Genomic DNA, 17,848 nt, shown 5'->3' with positions numbered 1-17,848 from the left:
TAATTGGTGAAAGATGGAGATACAGGTCACTGGAACAGAACTGAGTCCAGAAATAGACCAGACAGGTATGGTCAGATCATTTTCAATAAAGGTGCCAAGGTAATTTAACAGTGAAAGGATCCACCTTTTCAACAAATGGGGCTTAAAAAAATATATAAAATGAAACAAAAAGAACCTAGATGCTTACCTCAACACCATACACAAAAATGAACTCAAAGTAGATCATAGATCTAAATGTATGGGCTAAAACTATACAGCTTCTATAAGGAAATAGGAGAAAATCTTTATGACCTTAAGTGAGATCAAGATTTCTTAGATAGAATGCAAAAAAGCAGGAACCACAGAATTAAACACTGATGAATTGTATCAAATTTTAAAACTTCTGTTCTTCAAAAGACTGTAAAGAAATTTAAAAGAAACTTCAGACTGGCAGAGAATATTTGCAAGACACATTATCTGATAAGGACTCGTCCCCAGGATACATAAAGAACTCTTACAACTAATAATAAGACAAACAACCAAATTTTAAAAAATGGATAAAAAAAATTTAAACAGATATTTCAAAAATATGTATGGCTCAATTTTTAATGAAAGACCAGCAAGGATATAGAACTAGGACACTCATATAACCCTGATAAGAATGCAAAATGGTACAAGCCACTTTGGAAAAATTTGCTAGTTTCTTATAAAATTAAACTTAAGTTAGCATATGACACAGCAATTCTGCTCTTAGGTAGTTACCCAAGAAACGAAGGCATGTGTCCACACAAAAGCTTGCACATGAATGTTCATAGCTACTCTATTCTTAATAGCGCTCAGCGGAAACAGCCCAAATGTCCATCAAGTGGTGAATGGATAAAAAGTCATGGTGTATTCACACAACGAAATACCACTTGGCAATAAAAAGGAACACACTAGTGGTACACCCAGCAACATGGGTGGACCTAAAAAGCATTATGCTATGTGAAAGAAGTTAGACATAAAAAAACCACGTACTATATGATTCCATTTACTTGACATTCTAAAGAAAAACTAGAGACAAAACAGATCAGTGGTTGCCAGGGCCGGGCAGGCGGGCAGGGGCTGACTATATAAAGGAAAAGGGAAACTTTCTGGGGTAATGGAAATACTCTCTTTGGACCCTGGTGCTACTTACACCCCTATACACAACATTTGTCTAAACTCATCGAACTGTACACTTAAAAAGGGCGGATTTTATTGTATACAAAATATAACTCAATAAACCTAATTTTGAAAGCTAATCAAGGGAGATCTCTCAATATTTTAGGACTCCTTAAATTAATGCCAAGTTTTACAATATAATTAATCACTTGTTCTTTATATTTACTATAAACATTAAGTTTAAACATGTTATTTTCTCAGTAAAGTGAAAAATCCTGGTTTATACTCTTTTACTCATTTCTCTGCTCAACTCGCTCATTCTTTTACCCACTATTTTAGGACCCTTCTCGTCTTTTCAATGTTATTTTTTGTGTATAAATATTTACTTTAAGTAGGAAAAATGAGTGCTCAATATTGGAACGCTACCACAGAAAAATTTGAACTACATTTTATTATATGTAAATTATTCCTCAATAATATTGATTTTCAAAACTGAAAAGAGGGTAATTTACTAAAAATCAATAATCTATTCTATTTTTTGTTCCATTTTATGAGCATTCATTAAGAACTCACCCAATATCCCAATTAATAAAAACCCCAAACCAAGACAAGGTGAAGAGAATATAAGTGAGGGACACAGGGGGATCCCCAATACTGACTTCCTGCTTGAGGAGCTAACTGACCAGTCTACAGGAGTAGACACCACCCAGCTCCTTGACCACTCCTCTGGGCTTTCTCCTCACCATTTCCAAAGGGTCCTAACTATATACTACCAAAATACAAGTATTGTTTCGTATTTTCTAAAAGCCTTGCTCTGCACAGAAGATGCATGGCTGGCTAGTTACACCTAAGGCATCATGCCATCGTAGTAACAGACACGCACTCCCTTACAACCGCTTCAGACGCCACTAAGCCTCAGTGTCCCGGGGGAAGAGGCAAGTCCAATTACTGTAGGGAGCAAAGGCACTTTGTGACAAATGGCCTCTTACCACCTCTTACATAGGCATGTATACAAAGCCACCTGCTCTACATAATTTATCAAAACATTGGCTAAATCAAAAAAATATATATATATCTCTGGATATGGGTCTAACGTTTATAACTGGGTGTATAACTAAGTGAACAGGAGAGAATATATAAAACTCGAACATCCCTGGGAAATTAGGATGGTGCCACTTACCAATACCTGCCGCGTCCTCTAGTCTAAAAAGCTGGTCTCATTCCAGCCAAACTTGCTGAGCTAACAATTTAAATTCCATTGAGACAATGGTGCACCTTTAAGAGGCAGCTTAAAATCAGTAGCAAGCACTTAGCATTTTCTTCTATAGAGAACTTGTTAATTCAAAGTCCCACTGCCCCCCCCCCCCCCTCCACTGGTCTCACAGCGTCCAGGCTCTTCACCGGCACCCACATCTGGGGAGACCCCCAACGTCCAGCCCCCTGCAACCCTCGGGGGGGAGCCCGGCCGGTCCCAGACATAGCATGAGCGGCCAGCTGTGGCCGGTGGGAGTAGGCTGGGCCTCCTGAGCGCCAGTCCTGGTGGCCGCTCTCTGGGCATCAAGGGAGGGCCATGTGAGGACAGTGAGAAGGCAGGAATCGGGCCTCACAGACACCAACCTTGGATCTCAGACTTCCAGCCTCCCAACTGTGAGAAAATCCAAACTGCCTTAGATATCTAAATTCTGTTGTTTATCCCCCATCCCCAAAATAAATTTTGTCTTCATTCTTCAGAAGAGCCTAAGAATAAAGTTAAAAAATTATTACTACTTAAAAAAAAAATTATTACTCCTTATAAATAGTTGGAACTCCTCAAAAAAGAAACTCAAAAACGAAAATCGGGCTCTGATTTTCTACTGAGGATTAAACGTCTTTACAAATTTTAAACAGCTGGGTTATCTATACAATACCTCATCGAGTTTATAAAAAATTGCCATTTTAGAGACAGTAGTCAAAAGTCAATGTTATTACCTCAAAGCTGCAGAGAATACACTGCCAACATAACTGTTCAAGAAAATACTTTCTCAATTTTTTCATTTTAACATTGCAGAAAGGTTAATCAAAATCACATGGTGTCATGTAATTCTCACTGAAGGAAATATTTCACTCAAAAAATTCATTACCCAGAAATACAAACTTTCAGATTTCAACATGTCTGTGTAACTTCTTTATTATGTACATATCAACATGCTGCTTAAGTTTCCATTTCTTATACTATTTCCTATTCCTTTTTCTTGATCACCCCAATCCCAAATCAGCAGTTCAAATTCATTAAACAAGATATTTTTTACTTGGGAAATAAGATGACATTGTTATGTTGATAACTGAGAACTCTAAAACTTTAAAATATAAAACTGAACATTATCCATTTTATATTTAGCGAATTTATTTTTCCCTTACTTCTTGGGAAATTATAAAATAGGAAAGAAAGTCAAAGGGGAAATGGAAGAAACAAAGGTTTTTGGCCTTCTGAACAGGTAACCTAAACAGAAATGTCTCAAAATAATTTAGACATGCGGCCACTTACTTGGATAAACTAAGTCACCAACATACAACATTTCATTTCCTCATCAGTTCCCTGGTCAAATCAGTTCCCTTTCCTTCTCCTAACTGGTGTCCATAGTTGTTCTAGACACTATAGCCAGTGCAGAGGAATATCTTTTGGCTAAGTGAAAATGGTTAGGCAAAGAGCAATGAAACAAAGGAACAGAATGAGGAAAGAATGGGGCAGCAGAGGCCTGCTGGGTGGGGAGGGGCCCTCCAACTCCCCGCCCGGCTTCTCTTATGCATACCCAAAAGAAACTAGTATCTCTGAAAACAACATATTTAGTCACTAATAAATCTTGGTTATAAGCCAAAGCTCTAGAATTGAATCTATTTTGAAAACACATTAACAAAACAAAAGCCTTACACAGCTGAACATTATCAGTTCTCTATGCTAAGTGACAGTCACCCAAGCATGTTGACAACAGGACAAAGTGAAATTTCAGAACCAAAAAGAAACACTTTACTGAATACCCCCAAATACCCAGGATTCATATATTCCCCTTAATGCTGGAGATCCTGACAAATGAGGCAAGAGGCAGACCACGGAATATGAAATCACTCTGTTCTTGGGGGGAGGGAACAGAATAAAATCTGTAACTTAAAAAGCCTTTTCCTCACAGTAATAAATACTCTCTCAGAATTAACATTTTTATTAAAATACAAATCTAGACTAAAGTGGGAAACAAAGAGTTTAACTTTCAAGTGGGTCCTCTAATCAAAAAACATTATGTGAAGAAACTTGTAAATATGCCCATTCCACATGTCAGATTATATACTCAGAATATTCAACCAGAATTTCACCAATAAAAACAAAGGGAAAAAGCCCCCAAATATGACCAGTACATGACGTATAATTACAGAGCATGCACTCTGATGCCATACACGTGTTGAATACCAGCCCCTGGGACCACTGGGACCCACACACTCTGCACGAGCTCTGGACAGCAAAGACGACCAGAATCCTCTTGTATGTAAAACAGAAACTAAGAATTTCATTCAAAAGGTGCCAATTGGACAAGTTGGATATTTTGATACTGTTAAGAAAATAATAAGAAAAATATTTTAAAGAATTTTATTCCTTTTGAATTGACACTGATTTTCCAGACCTTTTCTGGGGGGTTACAATTATCTTTAGTAATTAAACTTAGACTGTTAGCAATTTACTACAGGGGCAGTGTAGGTTTGTTTCACACTTTGAAAATACTTTCCCCCTTCCTAATTTGGTGTTTAAAGTTGTTATAAAATCTGTAATTTACTTTAAAACACGTTGGCATAGTATGTCATGTATGTGTACTAGTTATTCCACTAAAAATCTACACTCTAGAAGCAGCTATTTACCCAAAATGGGGAAACCCATCCTAGGAGTAATTAGCTAGGACTTAACCTAAAGGCCAGGTAGCTATTTTAACGCTTCAGCCATCCCAACCTTATGTAGACTAAGTAGCCTTGTTACTTAGTATCTCCGATATTAGAAATTCCTGGAGTAAAATGAGTGGCATTAAGAGACACGGACTGATTGGAAATACAAAGACACCCCCTACTCTGGTGTGAACAAGGTATTTATGTGGTGTGAACCACTGCAGAAGTGCCATTGGTCAAAATGAAGTTTAACCCCTTTGTGACTTCTGACCGGAGCAAGAACCGTAAAAGGTCTTTCAATGCACCTTCCCACATTCGCAGGAAGACTGTCTCCTCTTTCATAAGAATTGAGACAGAAGCACAATGTTTGATCCATGCCCATTAGAAAGGATGATGAGGTTCAGGTCACAAATGGCAGCAAACTGGCCCAGTGGTCCAGGTCTACGGGAAGAAGTATGTCATCTACACTGCACGAGTGCAGGGGAGAAAGCTAATGGCACAGCTGTTTATGTGGGCATCCCCCCAGCACGGTGGTTATCACCAGACTAAAGCTGGACAAAAACAGAAACAGAAAGCCAAATTTCACTAAGTAGGGAAGGAAAACGGCAAATACAAGGAAGAAACAATTGAGAAGATGCAGGAATAAAGAACGTAATCTTATCTACCACCTTCATAAAGACTTAAAATTAGAAAAATAAATAAATAAAAGACTCTAGAAAGCCCGGAGCTTGCAGTGTTGGGGTGGCTACCCACAGCTCCATCCTAAAGTGGCTCTGTGCAGCCACTGATCTGGAAGATGCTGGCTGCCTGGTACAGACCATGTTCTGTCTCTGATGCTGTCACATTTGCCTCAGAAGTCTTTAGGGAAAGGTAGGTGACAGTACTAAAGACAGACAGAGCCCCTGCGTTCAGTGTAGGCGAGGCGCAGCATTCTGCCGTGCTCCCACTGTACTCTGCGAGCCTAGCGGTAGGGAGTATACCTAGGGCCTTTATCTAGCTGCGACTACTGGAGGCTAACTATCAAAAGGTACACACACTTCGGAATAGTCAAACTGGCTTAAATAAGTTTTGGGGTGAGGGGGGATGATCTGCGCATATATATAAAGTGCTTCCTACTAAAACTTTCTGAGGGAAGATGTATCTGCTGATACTATCATTTTGAAATTGAAATCCCTGTTTTTAAAGTTTCATTACAAGAGATTCGTTTTACATAAAACCTCCCTCATCTGGAACGCATTTTACTTCTCTATAAACAGCGAACTGGAGTAACTGTGAACGATTATTTTCATAAGGGTAATGCTCTCCTAAAGAATCCCCTTTAATCCAAACCATATGTTAGCATCTTTGAAAGAAAAGATATTCTTCAGGAAATTACTTGTCTATTTCAGATCAAAGAAATGGAAACAAATGGATTCTAAAGCTCATGGAGTTTACAGTTTCAAATATTTTTCACTGAGAGCATGTGGTTTGTAAATACTGACTACATGAAATTCCACTGTACACTCGACTCATTTTTTAGTATCACATTACTCTTCCAGTATGAGGTATAAGCCACTGCCTCCCACATATCTTCTGCCCATCCTTCAGAAACTGGGGCAGGCACACTCTCAGGGGGTCTAGCACACACACCACGCTCCCTGAGCTCAACTGTGCACTGTGGCATGTCGTTGAAAGTACATTAGAGTTAAAATCCAAATGAAGGCTCGCTCTCTGAGGCTAGGGACTTTGATATACTCCCAGGGCTTAGAAGAGTGTCTAACGCTTAGTAGGCAACCACCTTTCAACTAAAGGGATCCCACACCTACTATGTACTCACATGTGAGAGGCACAGCCAGGAACTAAGAAGCCAGAGAACAAGGCAGACGCAGTCCCTACTCTGAGATCTTACATTCTAGCAGGAGAGGCCATAAGCAAGCAGAGTTGTTAACTAGATTGTAAGTGCGGAGGGAAATCAACAGGACACTGTGACAGAGAATGGAGAAATTCCCCAGAGAGGGTTTTAGACTAACTAGGCACTTAAGAGAGGGAGGAGAGACGTGCACAGATTTGCAATACGTGCTGCAAGTATAACCAACAGGGTTTACTGATGGCCTGGACATGGACCACGAAAAAAAAGCTGAATCAAGGACAATTCTTAGGTATTTTGTTTATCTAGTTTTTTGTTGTTGTTTTGATTTTATTTTATGCTTAAGCAACTGGGTGATTTGATGGTAATATATTGACCTAAGACTTAAGAAACAAATTTTGACCAGAAAATCTGGAATACATTACATTTGAGAAATCTACCATTCAAATGATGATAACAAACTGCACAGTGCTGGGCAAAGAATAGGTCCTTAATAATTAACTAACTGCACAACAAAATATATAAATGATATAAAATTTAACTAAAAATGAGCCAATACCAGCTATGCTCTAAACCCCTGAGAACCAGTGTTGGCAACACCTAGACAACTGCTAAAGGGATGTTTCAACTGACCATGAGCCAATCAATGGAATTAATAACCACTTTGCTATTTTATGGAACCACTAAAATCAACTACTTGTAGTCTTGTGTAAATGCCTTACAATAGCAGTAGCTAGCTACTAAGCTATTTCTTTAAAAAAGATACTACATCTATCAATATAAAGTTGACTTTCTAAAAATTAAAGCCCAAAGTCAACAGTTTAAAGATACTTTTGTTTCTTGGATGAATGAAGCTATGTCTAAGAATACTGCCTTAATCAAAAATATTTTTTTTCTAAAATGATTAGCTTTTAATATATTAGACTGAGCATAAAGATTATTATACAGTGGCATAAGCACTTTGGAAGGTGGAACACCAGCTGAAACAGGATTTGCTGAGAATTTAGATTGGATGGGGGATTCTTACTAGAATGAATCTTGCTAGCAAACAAAGGAATTCTTCCTACCAGTAGAATGTACAAGCTCCTAACAAAGTTATTCATTGTTGAACTAGGATGTATAAATAACAGTCATTGAGAAGACTCATGTATAGTAATTACTTTGCAAGTAAATTTCAAAAAGTAATTCTCTTAATTTAGACTATAATTTAAAGGAACATGCTAGAACAGCGTTTCTCAGCCTCAACATAATTGACATTTGGGCTGGATAATTCATTGTTGTGAGGCCTGCCCTGTACACCGTAGGATGTTTAGTAGCATCCCTGGCATCTACCCACCAGATGCCAGATGCACACCACTACCCACTGTCCACTGCCCAAGTTGAACAACCAAAACTGTCTCCAGACACAACCAAATGTCCCCTGGGTGGTCCTCAATTGAGAAGCACTGGTCTAAAATAATGCAAATTACAGATTATAACCTACATATGTCAATATGAAAATCTCACTAATGATTCGTAGTAGCCTACTTCCAAGATGAGTTCAACCACCCCCACCTTCTGATATTCATGTCATTATGTAGTCCCCTCCCCCACACTGTATCAGGGTTGGTCTGTGTGACCAATAGAATACATCAAAGGGATAGTATGTGACTTCCAAGGTGGGGTCATAAAAACACTGGGTGGCTTCTGTCTTGTTCTTTCTTGGATCATTTGCTCTGGGGGATGCCAGCTGCCTTGTCAGGAGTAGCAACTCTATGGAGAGGCCTTCAAGGTGAGGAATGAAGGCCTCCATGCAACCACCATGAGGAACTGAGGCCTCCTGCCAAAAGCTACCCCAGTAAGCTTGGAAGAAGATCCTCCAGCCTTATCAAGTCTTCAGATGACTGCAGATCTAGCCAACAACATCTTAATGCCAACCTCACGAGAGATCTTGAGCTAGAACCACCAACATACAGAAACTCTGAAACAATAAAGATTTGAAGTCACTGGGTTTTAGGGTAATTTGTTACAAAACAGGCCACTAACACAGAACTATACTCCTGTCTGTCTCCTTAAACATAAAAACCCTGGCAAGTATATGAACCCTTACCACTTAGTAACAGGATCACTGCATTGTTTATCAAAGACCCAAATGACTGATTGATAGTAGCAATTTACCTTTTTTAAGCAAAAAGGAGATAAATGGGCTCAAAACTGTTTCTCCTTAATTTAAAGTGTAGTTTAGAGGGAGAAAATCAGAACAGACTGGTGACTTGATTTATGTGGTAAAATAAAATATTTTCTACTAAGAAGTCCTTGAAAATCCTCATGGAGATCACATACCTAAGCTGGTAGCTCACAGTGTCCTCTATCCCATGATACAGCCACTAAACACAGGGCTTTCAGTAGGAGGAATTTAAGATTTAATTGTGGCTCAGGCTCAATGGTGATGATCCATGGGATGACAGAAACTCTATAAGCAAAGCTCAGTTTCCCCAGATGTCTTGTAAATCCAAAAGTCACTGCCAGGCTTCCTACTGCCACAGGCACATGTGTTATCCCACTTCGTACATAAAAAATAAAATAATTACTAAGTGAATCTTTAAATTTTATCTTACTAGGAATAAACAATATTCCAAGCAAATGGATTCCTATTTCTTACATAACTTGGAAAGCCTCTTGTACTTAAACCATGTCTGATGGTGTTACGGGCTAAATTGCGCCCCACCTCCCCGGCCCTGCCCAATTTATATGTTGAAGTACTAACTCCCAGTACCCCAGAATGTGATGATATTTGGAGATGGGGTCTTTAGTGAGGTAATTAAGTTAAAATGAAGTCACTAGGGAGGGTCCTAATCCAAAACAATGGATGTCCTTTTAAGAGAAGAACAGGCCACACACAGAGAAAGACCACATGAAGACACAGGGAGAAGATGTCCATGTACAAGTCAAGGAGAGAGGTCTCAGAAGAAACCAACCCTGCCGAAAACTTAATTTCAGACTTTGAGTCTCCAATTGTGTGAAAATTAATTTCTGTGGTTTAAGCCCCTAGAGTTTGTGGTAGTCTGTCATGGCAGCCCTAGCAAATTCAGAGGGTCATCTGGTGACTTCTGTGTTTACCAGGTCCTCTGTGATCCTGAATCTGGTCACTTCTGCAGAAACCATGTCACCAGAAAATGAACATGCAGACCATGACTTTAGATTCCAGAATAGAAAAGTATATGACAATGTTTTTATATTCCCCAAAATGATCCACTGAATTGAAGCCTCTCTTATTCTGGCCTTCTTGACTTTTACCAATACTTCTAGTATCAGAAGAGGGAGAAAAAACAGAATTAACTCCAACCACTGAAGTAGAAATAACTGAAGACCCTCTCCAAAATGACCGTGGAAAGGGTTACTGAATCTTGATGAGTATAATCCAGGGCAAAGGATTTACTGAAGGAATGCCCATTTTGTTGAATATGAGTTTAGAGATGATTTGCCATTAAAGTGTAGATTCTGAGCAGGTGGGATGGAGAGGATGGTCTCCTCATACTACTACTGATTTGGCTATCACTTAGGATAATATCCTCAGGCAAACTGTTACTGAGGGAGAAAGCAAAGCTTTCAATGAATTAAGACAGTTGAACAGCAGGATTTTTAAGGAGAAGTCATAGTAATGACAAATTATTCTGAAGTCCATATGTCATGGAAACAGCAAGGTACGAAAAGGACAATTTACTACATCAAATACCAGCTTCATTTGTTGAGCATTTATTAGGTCCAGTGCTTTGTTAAATAGCAAACACACATCTTTAAATCGTCACACCAACCTCTAACAGGTATTGCATATCACCCCCAATCAAAGATGAAAAGTAAGTTCAGAGAGGCTATACAATTATATATCCATACAATAATATATAATTATATACTTATGTGGAATAAATATGATTACAATTACTTTTACATTTTTCCTCTTTCATTGCTTTTTAAAATGTGCCTACTAGAAAATTTTAAATTACAGGTTACTTGCATTCTATTTCTATTGGATAGTAGTATTCTATATTACATTGACTAGCCTCTTCTGGAAATCTAGAAAGTACTGTACTGAAATTAGTCCTAGTAGATATTTAACTAGAAATCTAAGGAATTAAGTTTCTGATACGGTCAACTTACAAAACGAGATGAGTTATCATTTTTCACAGTCTTCGCATTTCCAAATGATTCCAGAATTGGATTGGCTTGCAAAAGCTGCCGTTCAAGTTCCCCCTAAAAGACATTACGCATACACACATGTACACATACACACATAAATAAAAGCAGATGTTATGTTAATCCAGTTTCTTTACTCCAGTCCTCAGGGAAAAAACAAAGTGAGACAACACAAAAACTGCCTCTTCCCCCAGTACTTTTCTTTTACTTTACCATAAGCACCCTTGGCTGACTTACTCTTGGCCATGGGAGGCTCTGCTGAAGGAAAAAAGTTAGCACCTCTAAAGTGATCACAAGGAGCAGAAAAATGGCACACTGATCAGAGGGGATCAATTTAAGGACAGGGCACATAAATAGGCAGAAATTCTGAAAACAAAACAGAGAAACTTGTTTTCATGAAATAAAATTTAGCATGACACTTCAATTAGGAACATAGTAATACTTCTATGTTATATTTTAATAATGTAGAGTGGGCAATGTCCTCACCTATCTCCAGGATCAGAGATGACAAAGGTGGCAATACTTCTGACTTCTTGCTCAAATTTAAAAGGCTAAGTATAGAGTATTTGATACAATGTATATTTTACTCAGTGTTTTATATATGCAAATTAGGCTACAAAACAGATTTTACAAAAAGATGTGAGTATATTAATATGTGCTTTAATCATGAGACACAACAGAAGGCTGGATGAGAAAGCATGATGTCATTTCTGGCCATAAAAGCACTAGAAAGTGATGCTGTGTTCCTGGAATGTAATTTCGGAACTGTATCGTATGATTTCAGTAAATCTGCTTTTTCCAAACACAAATCTTACCCCTGTATTTGAAAATACGCACAGTATTCTAGAGCTAACAAAAGAAAGGAATAAAAACCACTAGCAGTCCTGACCGGTGTTGCTCAGTTGGTTGGAGGGTCATCCTGTGCATCAGAAGGTCACAGGTTCAATTCCTGGTCAGGGCACATAACTAGATTGCGGGTTCATATAGGAGGCACCCAATCAAAGTATCTCTCTCACATCGATGTTTCTTTCTCTTTCCCTTTCTCTCTCTCTGAAAATCAGTTAAAAAAAAAAACCACCACTAGCAAATGTGATTCTCTAAGGGAAAAAGGAATATAAGGAAACTCACATAAGATTTATTAATTAATGGCCATGTGCTATGTGATTAATTATGCTATAATCAAATCCAAAAACAAGAACAAATATATTGCCAAATGGACTCCTGTACTCAGCTGAAAGGGCGGGGAAATTTTCCTTATTTGTCTACTCTGTAGCATTTATCTGGATTGTCCAGACTCCCACAGGTCTTAATTACTGTCTATGATTGTGTTTTACTGAGACCAGTCAGGAACTAGTCTTTTTGAGAACCCCAGCTACGAGAGTTCCTTTCTTGGCATTAGATGATGATATGCTCCCTGTACAGTGAATTGTCTAGTTTATTAACTTCAAAACCCCAGATTATTTCTGATGTAAATCTTTCTAAATATTATATGCTACCCAAATTTCTTAAACATGGTATCCTGAGCCAATGACTGAGAGTCCTCATTAAAAATGTTAGTTATTCTGTGATATGACAGAGTGTCCTTCCCCTGAGGTTGAGTCCAACCGTGTGCCTATGGCCAAAATCCTGCAAAGCCCTGGTGCTGGCTCTGCAATCCTTCATGAGAATGTAGAAACCGTCAGAAAACACCCACTTTTGATTAGTGGGGCATTACCTTTACAATATTAAGCATCTACTGTTAGGTCAAGGAATTAGAACAAATTCCTCAAAATTATACACTACCCTGCCAAATAAAACCATAATGAGCCTGGCCAGCTTGGCTCAGTGGTTAAGCATCGACCTACGATCCAGGAGATGGGGGTTTGATTCCTGGTCAGGGCACATGCAAGGCTTGTAGGCTTGATTCCCAGTAGGGGGCGTGCAGGAGGGAGCCGATCAATGACTCATCGTTGATGTTTCTAGCTCTCTCTCCCTCCCTTCCTCTCTCTGAAATCTAAGATATATTTAAAAAACAGCAACAAAAAAAAACTGTAATGAAAATATTTCAGGTAATAATCTACCTTTACAATGTTTTCCTGACTTGGAAGGTGAGGCAAGTGTTGCATACATTATTTTACTATTCCCTACACATGGCTGCAAGGATTCTGTGGGTCAACATTACTGATTCTTTTCCTTCCTCGTGTGTTTGTATGTGTGAAACCTGACTCTCTCCTGTTGGCTTATAGTAGCGATTTTCAACCTTTTTCACCTCATGGCACATAAACTAATTAATAAAATTCTGCGGTACACCAAAAAATATATTTTTTGCTGATCTGACAAAAAAATAGGTATAATTTTGATTCATTCACACTGGACAACTATTGTTGTGCTGCCTGTTGTCATTTTTTAATTTGACAATCTAAGGAAAAAGAGGTCAATGCCCTGACTAAATAATCAGGTACTGCATGTTTTAAAAATTCTTATGGCACCATGGCTGAAAATCACTGGCTTATGGTAATTGGCTGCATTCCCTGCTCCCTGTTCAGTCATTTATGAGTCAAAATGATAAGCTAGAAATATTTGCTGAATAAATGTATAATCCGAGGTCCTAAAAACATTCTACAAGTATTTGGGGAAGGGACAGTGGTAGGCTCAAAGGTGGTAATAAGATTTGGGTTAAGGGTCCTCACAGCCACGGTAGTAACTGGACTTGGGCACTTCCCCATCCCTGCTTTGGGGCCATTATATTAACAGTGCCGTGGTATTACTTCTGTCCTGATGGATTTGTGGCATCAGTGAGACCAGGCAAAGACCTCAGACACTCACAAATAAATCACAAAGGCTTGACACAAACTAACACCATAAAACATGCAAAAATTGGTCTTACATTAAGAAATTACCACTAAACGTGATCATTTCTGTTATGTTAAGCAATTTCATATTTAAACAGTGCCAAGATCTCTCAACCAAATGATAATGCCACTTGTAAGCCATCGGGGGCAGTGACTGTTAACCCTTCTGCTAGAATTGGATGTATAGTGTCTCTTATTTCTGTTCAATATAATGAGAAACGTCATTTGAGAATGTGGAAAACAGCAGCATTAGCTGTTGAAATTATTTTTAAAATTCTAAGTATTTAGAATTAGATGATATTTTAAAGGTATACCAATCACGATGAAAACCCTGTTTATTACATAGCTCATCATATACACTTGCCTGCCCGCACCCCCTGACAGGTATAGGATGAGATTAAAATTGGTAACAAATATGTATCTCTTTCAACATTTCAGTTCAGTCATCAAGGGGAATCAGGCTGAGATCATTCTGCACCTGCAGCCCAAGAGGGCAAAGAAGCGCTGTCTCACCGACCACAAGAGGACGGATAAAACGCAGTGGCAGCCACTAGTCAAGATGTGGAGAAATAGACTCTAACCACGACTGGCAGGCCCGTTCCAGCACTTGCTGGCTATCATCTTGTGTCTCAGTTCAAGGCTGTTTAGGCCAATAGATACAAAGTCAGCCTGAAGCTGCTGCCTGGCTTTGGGGCAGGTGAGCTGGCTAGAAGGAGTCATTCTTAGGAAATAGTCAAGCTTAGGACATTAGTTGTTTTCAAATCTTCTCTGAAACTGTACTGTGCTCAGGCTCAGGGGTGGCACAAACACTGCGCTGGCTCTGGGTCTGTACCAGCAATGACAATGAGGGAAGAGGGCGCGGAAACTGTACTTTCAGTTGCCTGGGGGATAAAGCCAAATAAGACTTAATTTTATTATAGAAACGACATCAAAAGTTTATAGGTAACAAGTTTATAGTAAATATTGTTTACTTCAGTATTGTGAGCTTAAGTTAAAAAAATTGATGTCTCGTATATTTGTTCATATTTCCATAAGTTTCAAAGGCAAATATAGAAAGGACTGATTATTCCACACTGCCAGGATGGAGAGAATAAAAAGACAGTGACAAGTACTGGCGAGAATATAGAGAAACTGGCACCTTCCTAAACTGCTGGTGAAAATGTAAAAAATGGTACAGCTGCTTTGAGAAACAGTTTGGCAGTTTCTCAAAATGTTAAACAGAAAGTTACCATGATCCTAGGTACCCATCCAAGAGAATTGAAACTTACGTGCATACAAAACTTGTATGCAAATGTCCACTGCAGCATTATTCATAATGTCCCCAAAATGTGAACAATCCAAATATCCACCAACTGATGAATAGATTAACAAAATGAAACATTTAATACGATGGATTATTCGGCCATAAAAAGGAATGGAATAGTTATACCTGCTACAACATGAATGAACCTTGAAAACATTATGCTAAGTGAAAGAACAGTTACAGAGAACCACACAGTATACAGTTCTATTCATACGAAGTATCCAGAATAGGTGAATTCACTGAGACAGAAAGTATTTTAGTGATTTCCAGGGCTGGGAGGAAAACAAAGGTAACTCCTAATAGGTACAGGGGCTTCTTTTGGGGTGATGAAAATGGTCTAAAATTCACTGCAGTGATAATTACATATACTTAGGAACACTGAACTGTATACTTCAAATGAATAATTTTATGGCACATGAACTAAACCTCTAAATAAAGCTGATTTTTAAGAATAAGCAAACAGACAAATAAATAAAAGACCCACAAAACCAGGAGCCTAGAAATGCCCTCCTTTTTGTTTTTACGATTCATACTACTGTCTAGTGATAAAATGCTCGAAATGTACACGAATGGTTCCTGGGAACCTGAGTAAGTTTTGCCTATGAATTCAATATAAATCCACAAACCAGTGATATCAAGCTAAAAGAAGCACTGACTCGCAAAGTATAGACTTTCAACATTATAATTATTACTTTACAGCAGTCACTCTCAAAATGGGGCATGGAGGAAAGGGGCACCCAGGAGGGTGAAGGGGGTGCAGGCAGGGAAGTAATTACTTGCTAGGACCCTCTCCAGGGTGTAACCATTCCCTGCTACTCATGAGTATCTCATATTCCTTAAGTATCCTGGGGAAGAAAAATTAATTGAGAATCAGTGCTCTTCTCATGTTTCTAAAAACATAAGCGTAGCTACTCTTTGACTAGACTATTATTAAATAAACTTGGGAAAAGCAGCTTGACGATTCTGTGCACAGGAAATACATGCAGTAAGACATGCAAATCAAGGACAGTGAAGTGCGGTTGCCTTCAAGAGAACTTGCTACCCAGGGACTGATTTTGACCCAAAGTAAAAGCGAGGGGGAGCATGCTACTCACATACAACAGGGAGCCACTTGGTAGTTTAAAATGACATCGAAACAAAATGTTAACAATGATTTATGTCTTCCAAAGAGGACTGGAAAACCTAAATCTGTACTTTACTTAAGTAGGGACCTAAGTACCTATTAGAAGGACAAAAGTTGGTTTCTGGTCTAATGGTTCCTCCTTTAACTAGCAAAGAAGCCTTTAAATATCCTATAGGATGATTATTTCATTAACCCTTCCAATTGGCATGAATGGTCTTGTCTGCAGCTAAAAGAGCAAAAGAAACCACAGGCCTTCAGAGGTATAGTACAGCTTTGGGATCTGAGAATTTCTTACAATTTCAAGAAAGATACCTGAAAATCTTATTATCTGTGACTATTCCTTTATTTCTATTCTATTCTGTTAGAATAGAAACTTAAAAGTTTCTTTATAGTAATAGATTATTTCCATAACTCAATATCCTTCTTCTTTTATATTAGCTTTGTAACATTTTGTTTATGGAAGACAGACAAACCAAAGCCATTCCCAGCTAGGGAAGGATTAGGTGCAAGTACAGACGTCCCCTTCTACCTGAGGCACCTGGCTCCTTTCTGCCCTCCCTCTCATCTCAGGAGCAGCAAGTGCTCCAGTTCGTGGGGTGTTCACTGCGCTGCTCAGTGGAGCTAAAAGGTGGGCATCTGATGGTCATTAAGAATGACACTCCAGCAATACTTGCTGTAGATAAAATAATTCTAATTTTATGAAATACAAAGAGGCCTTTAGGTGAAAACACATACGGCCATAAAATTTGAACAGATTAGAAATTTGTTAACCCAAAAGGTACCACCTTTAAAGTCAAAGCCCCAAATTCAAAATTTAATATATGGCACAAGGCCAGGCTTCCATGTGTCTGAGATGTATTAGCATAATTCCACCTCATGCGTGGCATATGAAACCCTGAGTTGACAGGCTTCATAAACATGTGATTCAATGTCATGATAAAAGGTAAATAATCACTAAAATTCATCTAGAAAACAAATTTCAAGCAAAACGCATGCTGCTTCTCATGAAATGAACAAGCCTCTAAGCAACAAATTTTCAAAATCAAAAATTTTTTTCTTAATAGAGTTTACTCAGAACTAATGGTATTTGTTTCTAGTAGAGACTCAATCTAAAGACAAAAATTAGTGCAAACACTCAAGACTAAGAAGCATAAGGAAAAGCACTTGCCTGGTGTTTCACTGGTTTAGGTGATTCCTGCTGCTCGTTACAAACAGATAAATGCAAATGTTAGCAAGGGTGGGTCTGGGTCCTTCCCTAGCAGGGAGCCACCTCCATAGCACCCAGTCACTGCGGCTCAGAACTGGGAGGGTTGGTTTGGCTGGCATTCTTTCAGGCCACATTAACTAACACTTCTGCACATCTACGAATTAAGGATAAATGGCATCTAAATTCTTACCCCTTTCTACCTTCAGTTCTTCCCAAATTTCTAGCCTCCCCTCAAGCTGCTGTGAGCAGTAGCAACAGGCTGCTCTGCAAAGTTCAGGAAGAACTGCTAAAAATATTGAGGGTCTTCTTTGGGTAGAAAATAAGTCTTCATAGGCACTGC

General features: G+C 38.7%; 1 protein-coding gene and 1 pseudogene across 1 annotated transcript in view; one reads left to right on the top strand and one right to left on the bottom strand.

Annotated features, from left to right (window-relative positions):
• The window catches only part of MYH10 (myosin heavy chain 10), a 130,725-nt gene that overhangs the window by 68,640 nt on the left and 44,237 nt on the right, over nucleotides 1-17,848 (bottom strand). Inside the window, exon 6 of the mRNA XM_016222447.2 lies at nucleotides 11,009-11,101. Coding sequence (XP_016077933.1) covers nucleotides 11,009-11,101 — 93 coding nt within the window. The remainder of the gene's footprint in view (nucleotides 1-11,008; nucleotides 11,102-17,848) is intronic.
• On the top strand, nucleotides 5,267-5,671 carry LOC148091192 (large ribosomal subunit protein uL24 pseudogene; annotated as a pseudogene).

The sequence above is a fragment of the Miniopterus natalensis genome, chromosome 17, assembly GCF_054644295.1.
Source record: "Miniopterus natalensis isolate mMinNat1 chromosome 17, mMinNat1.hap1, whole genome shotgun sequence".
Lineage (NCBI taxonomy): Eukaryota > Metazoa > Chordata > Mammalia > Chiroptera > Miniopteridae > Miniopterus > Miniopterus natalensis.
Note: the sequence above shows the minus strand (reverse complement) of the source record. Positions and strands in the feature narration are given on the sequence as shown.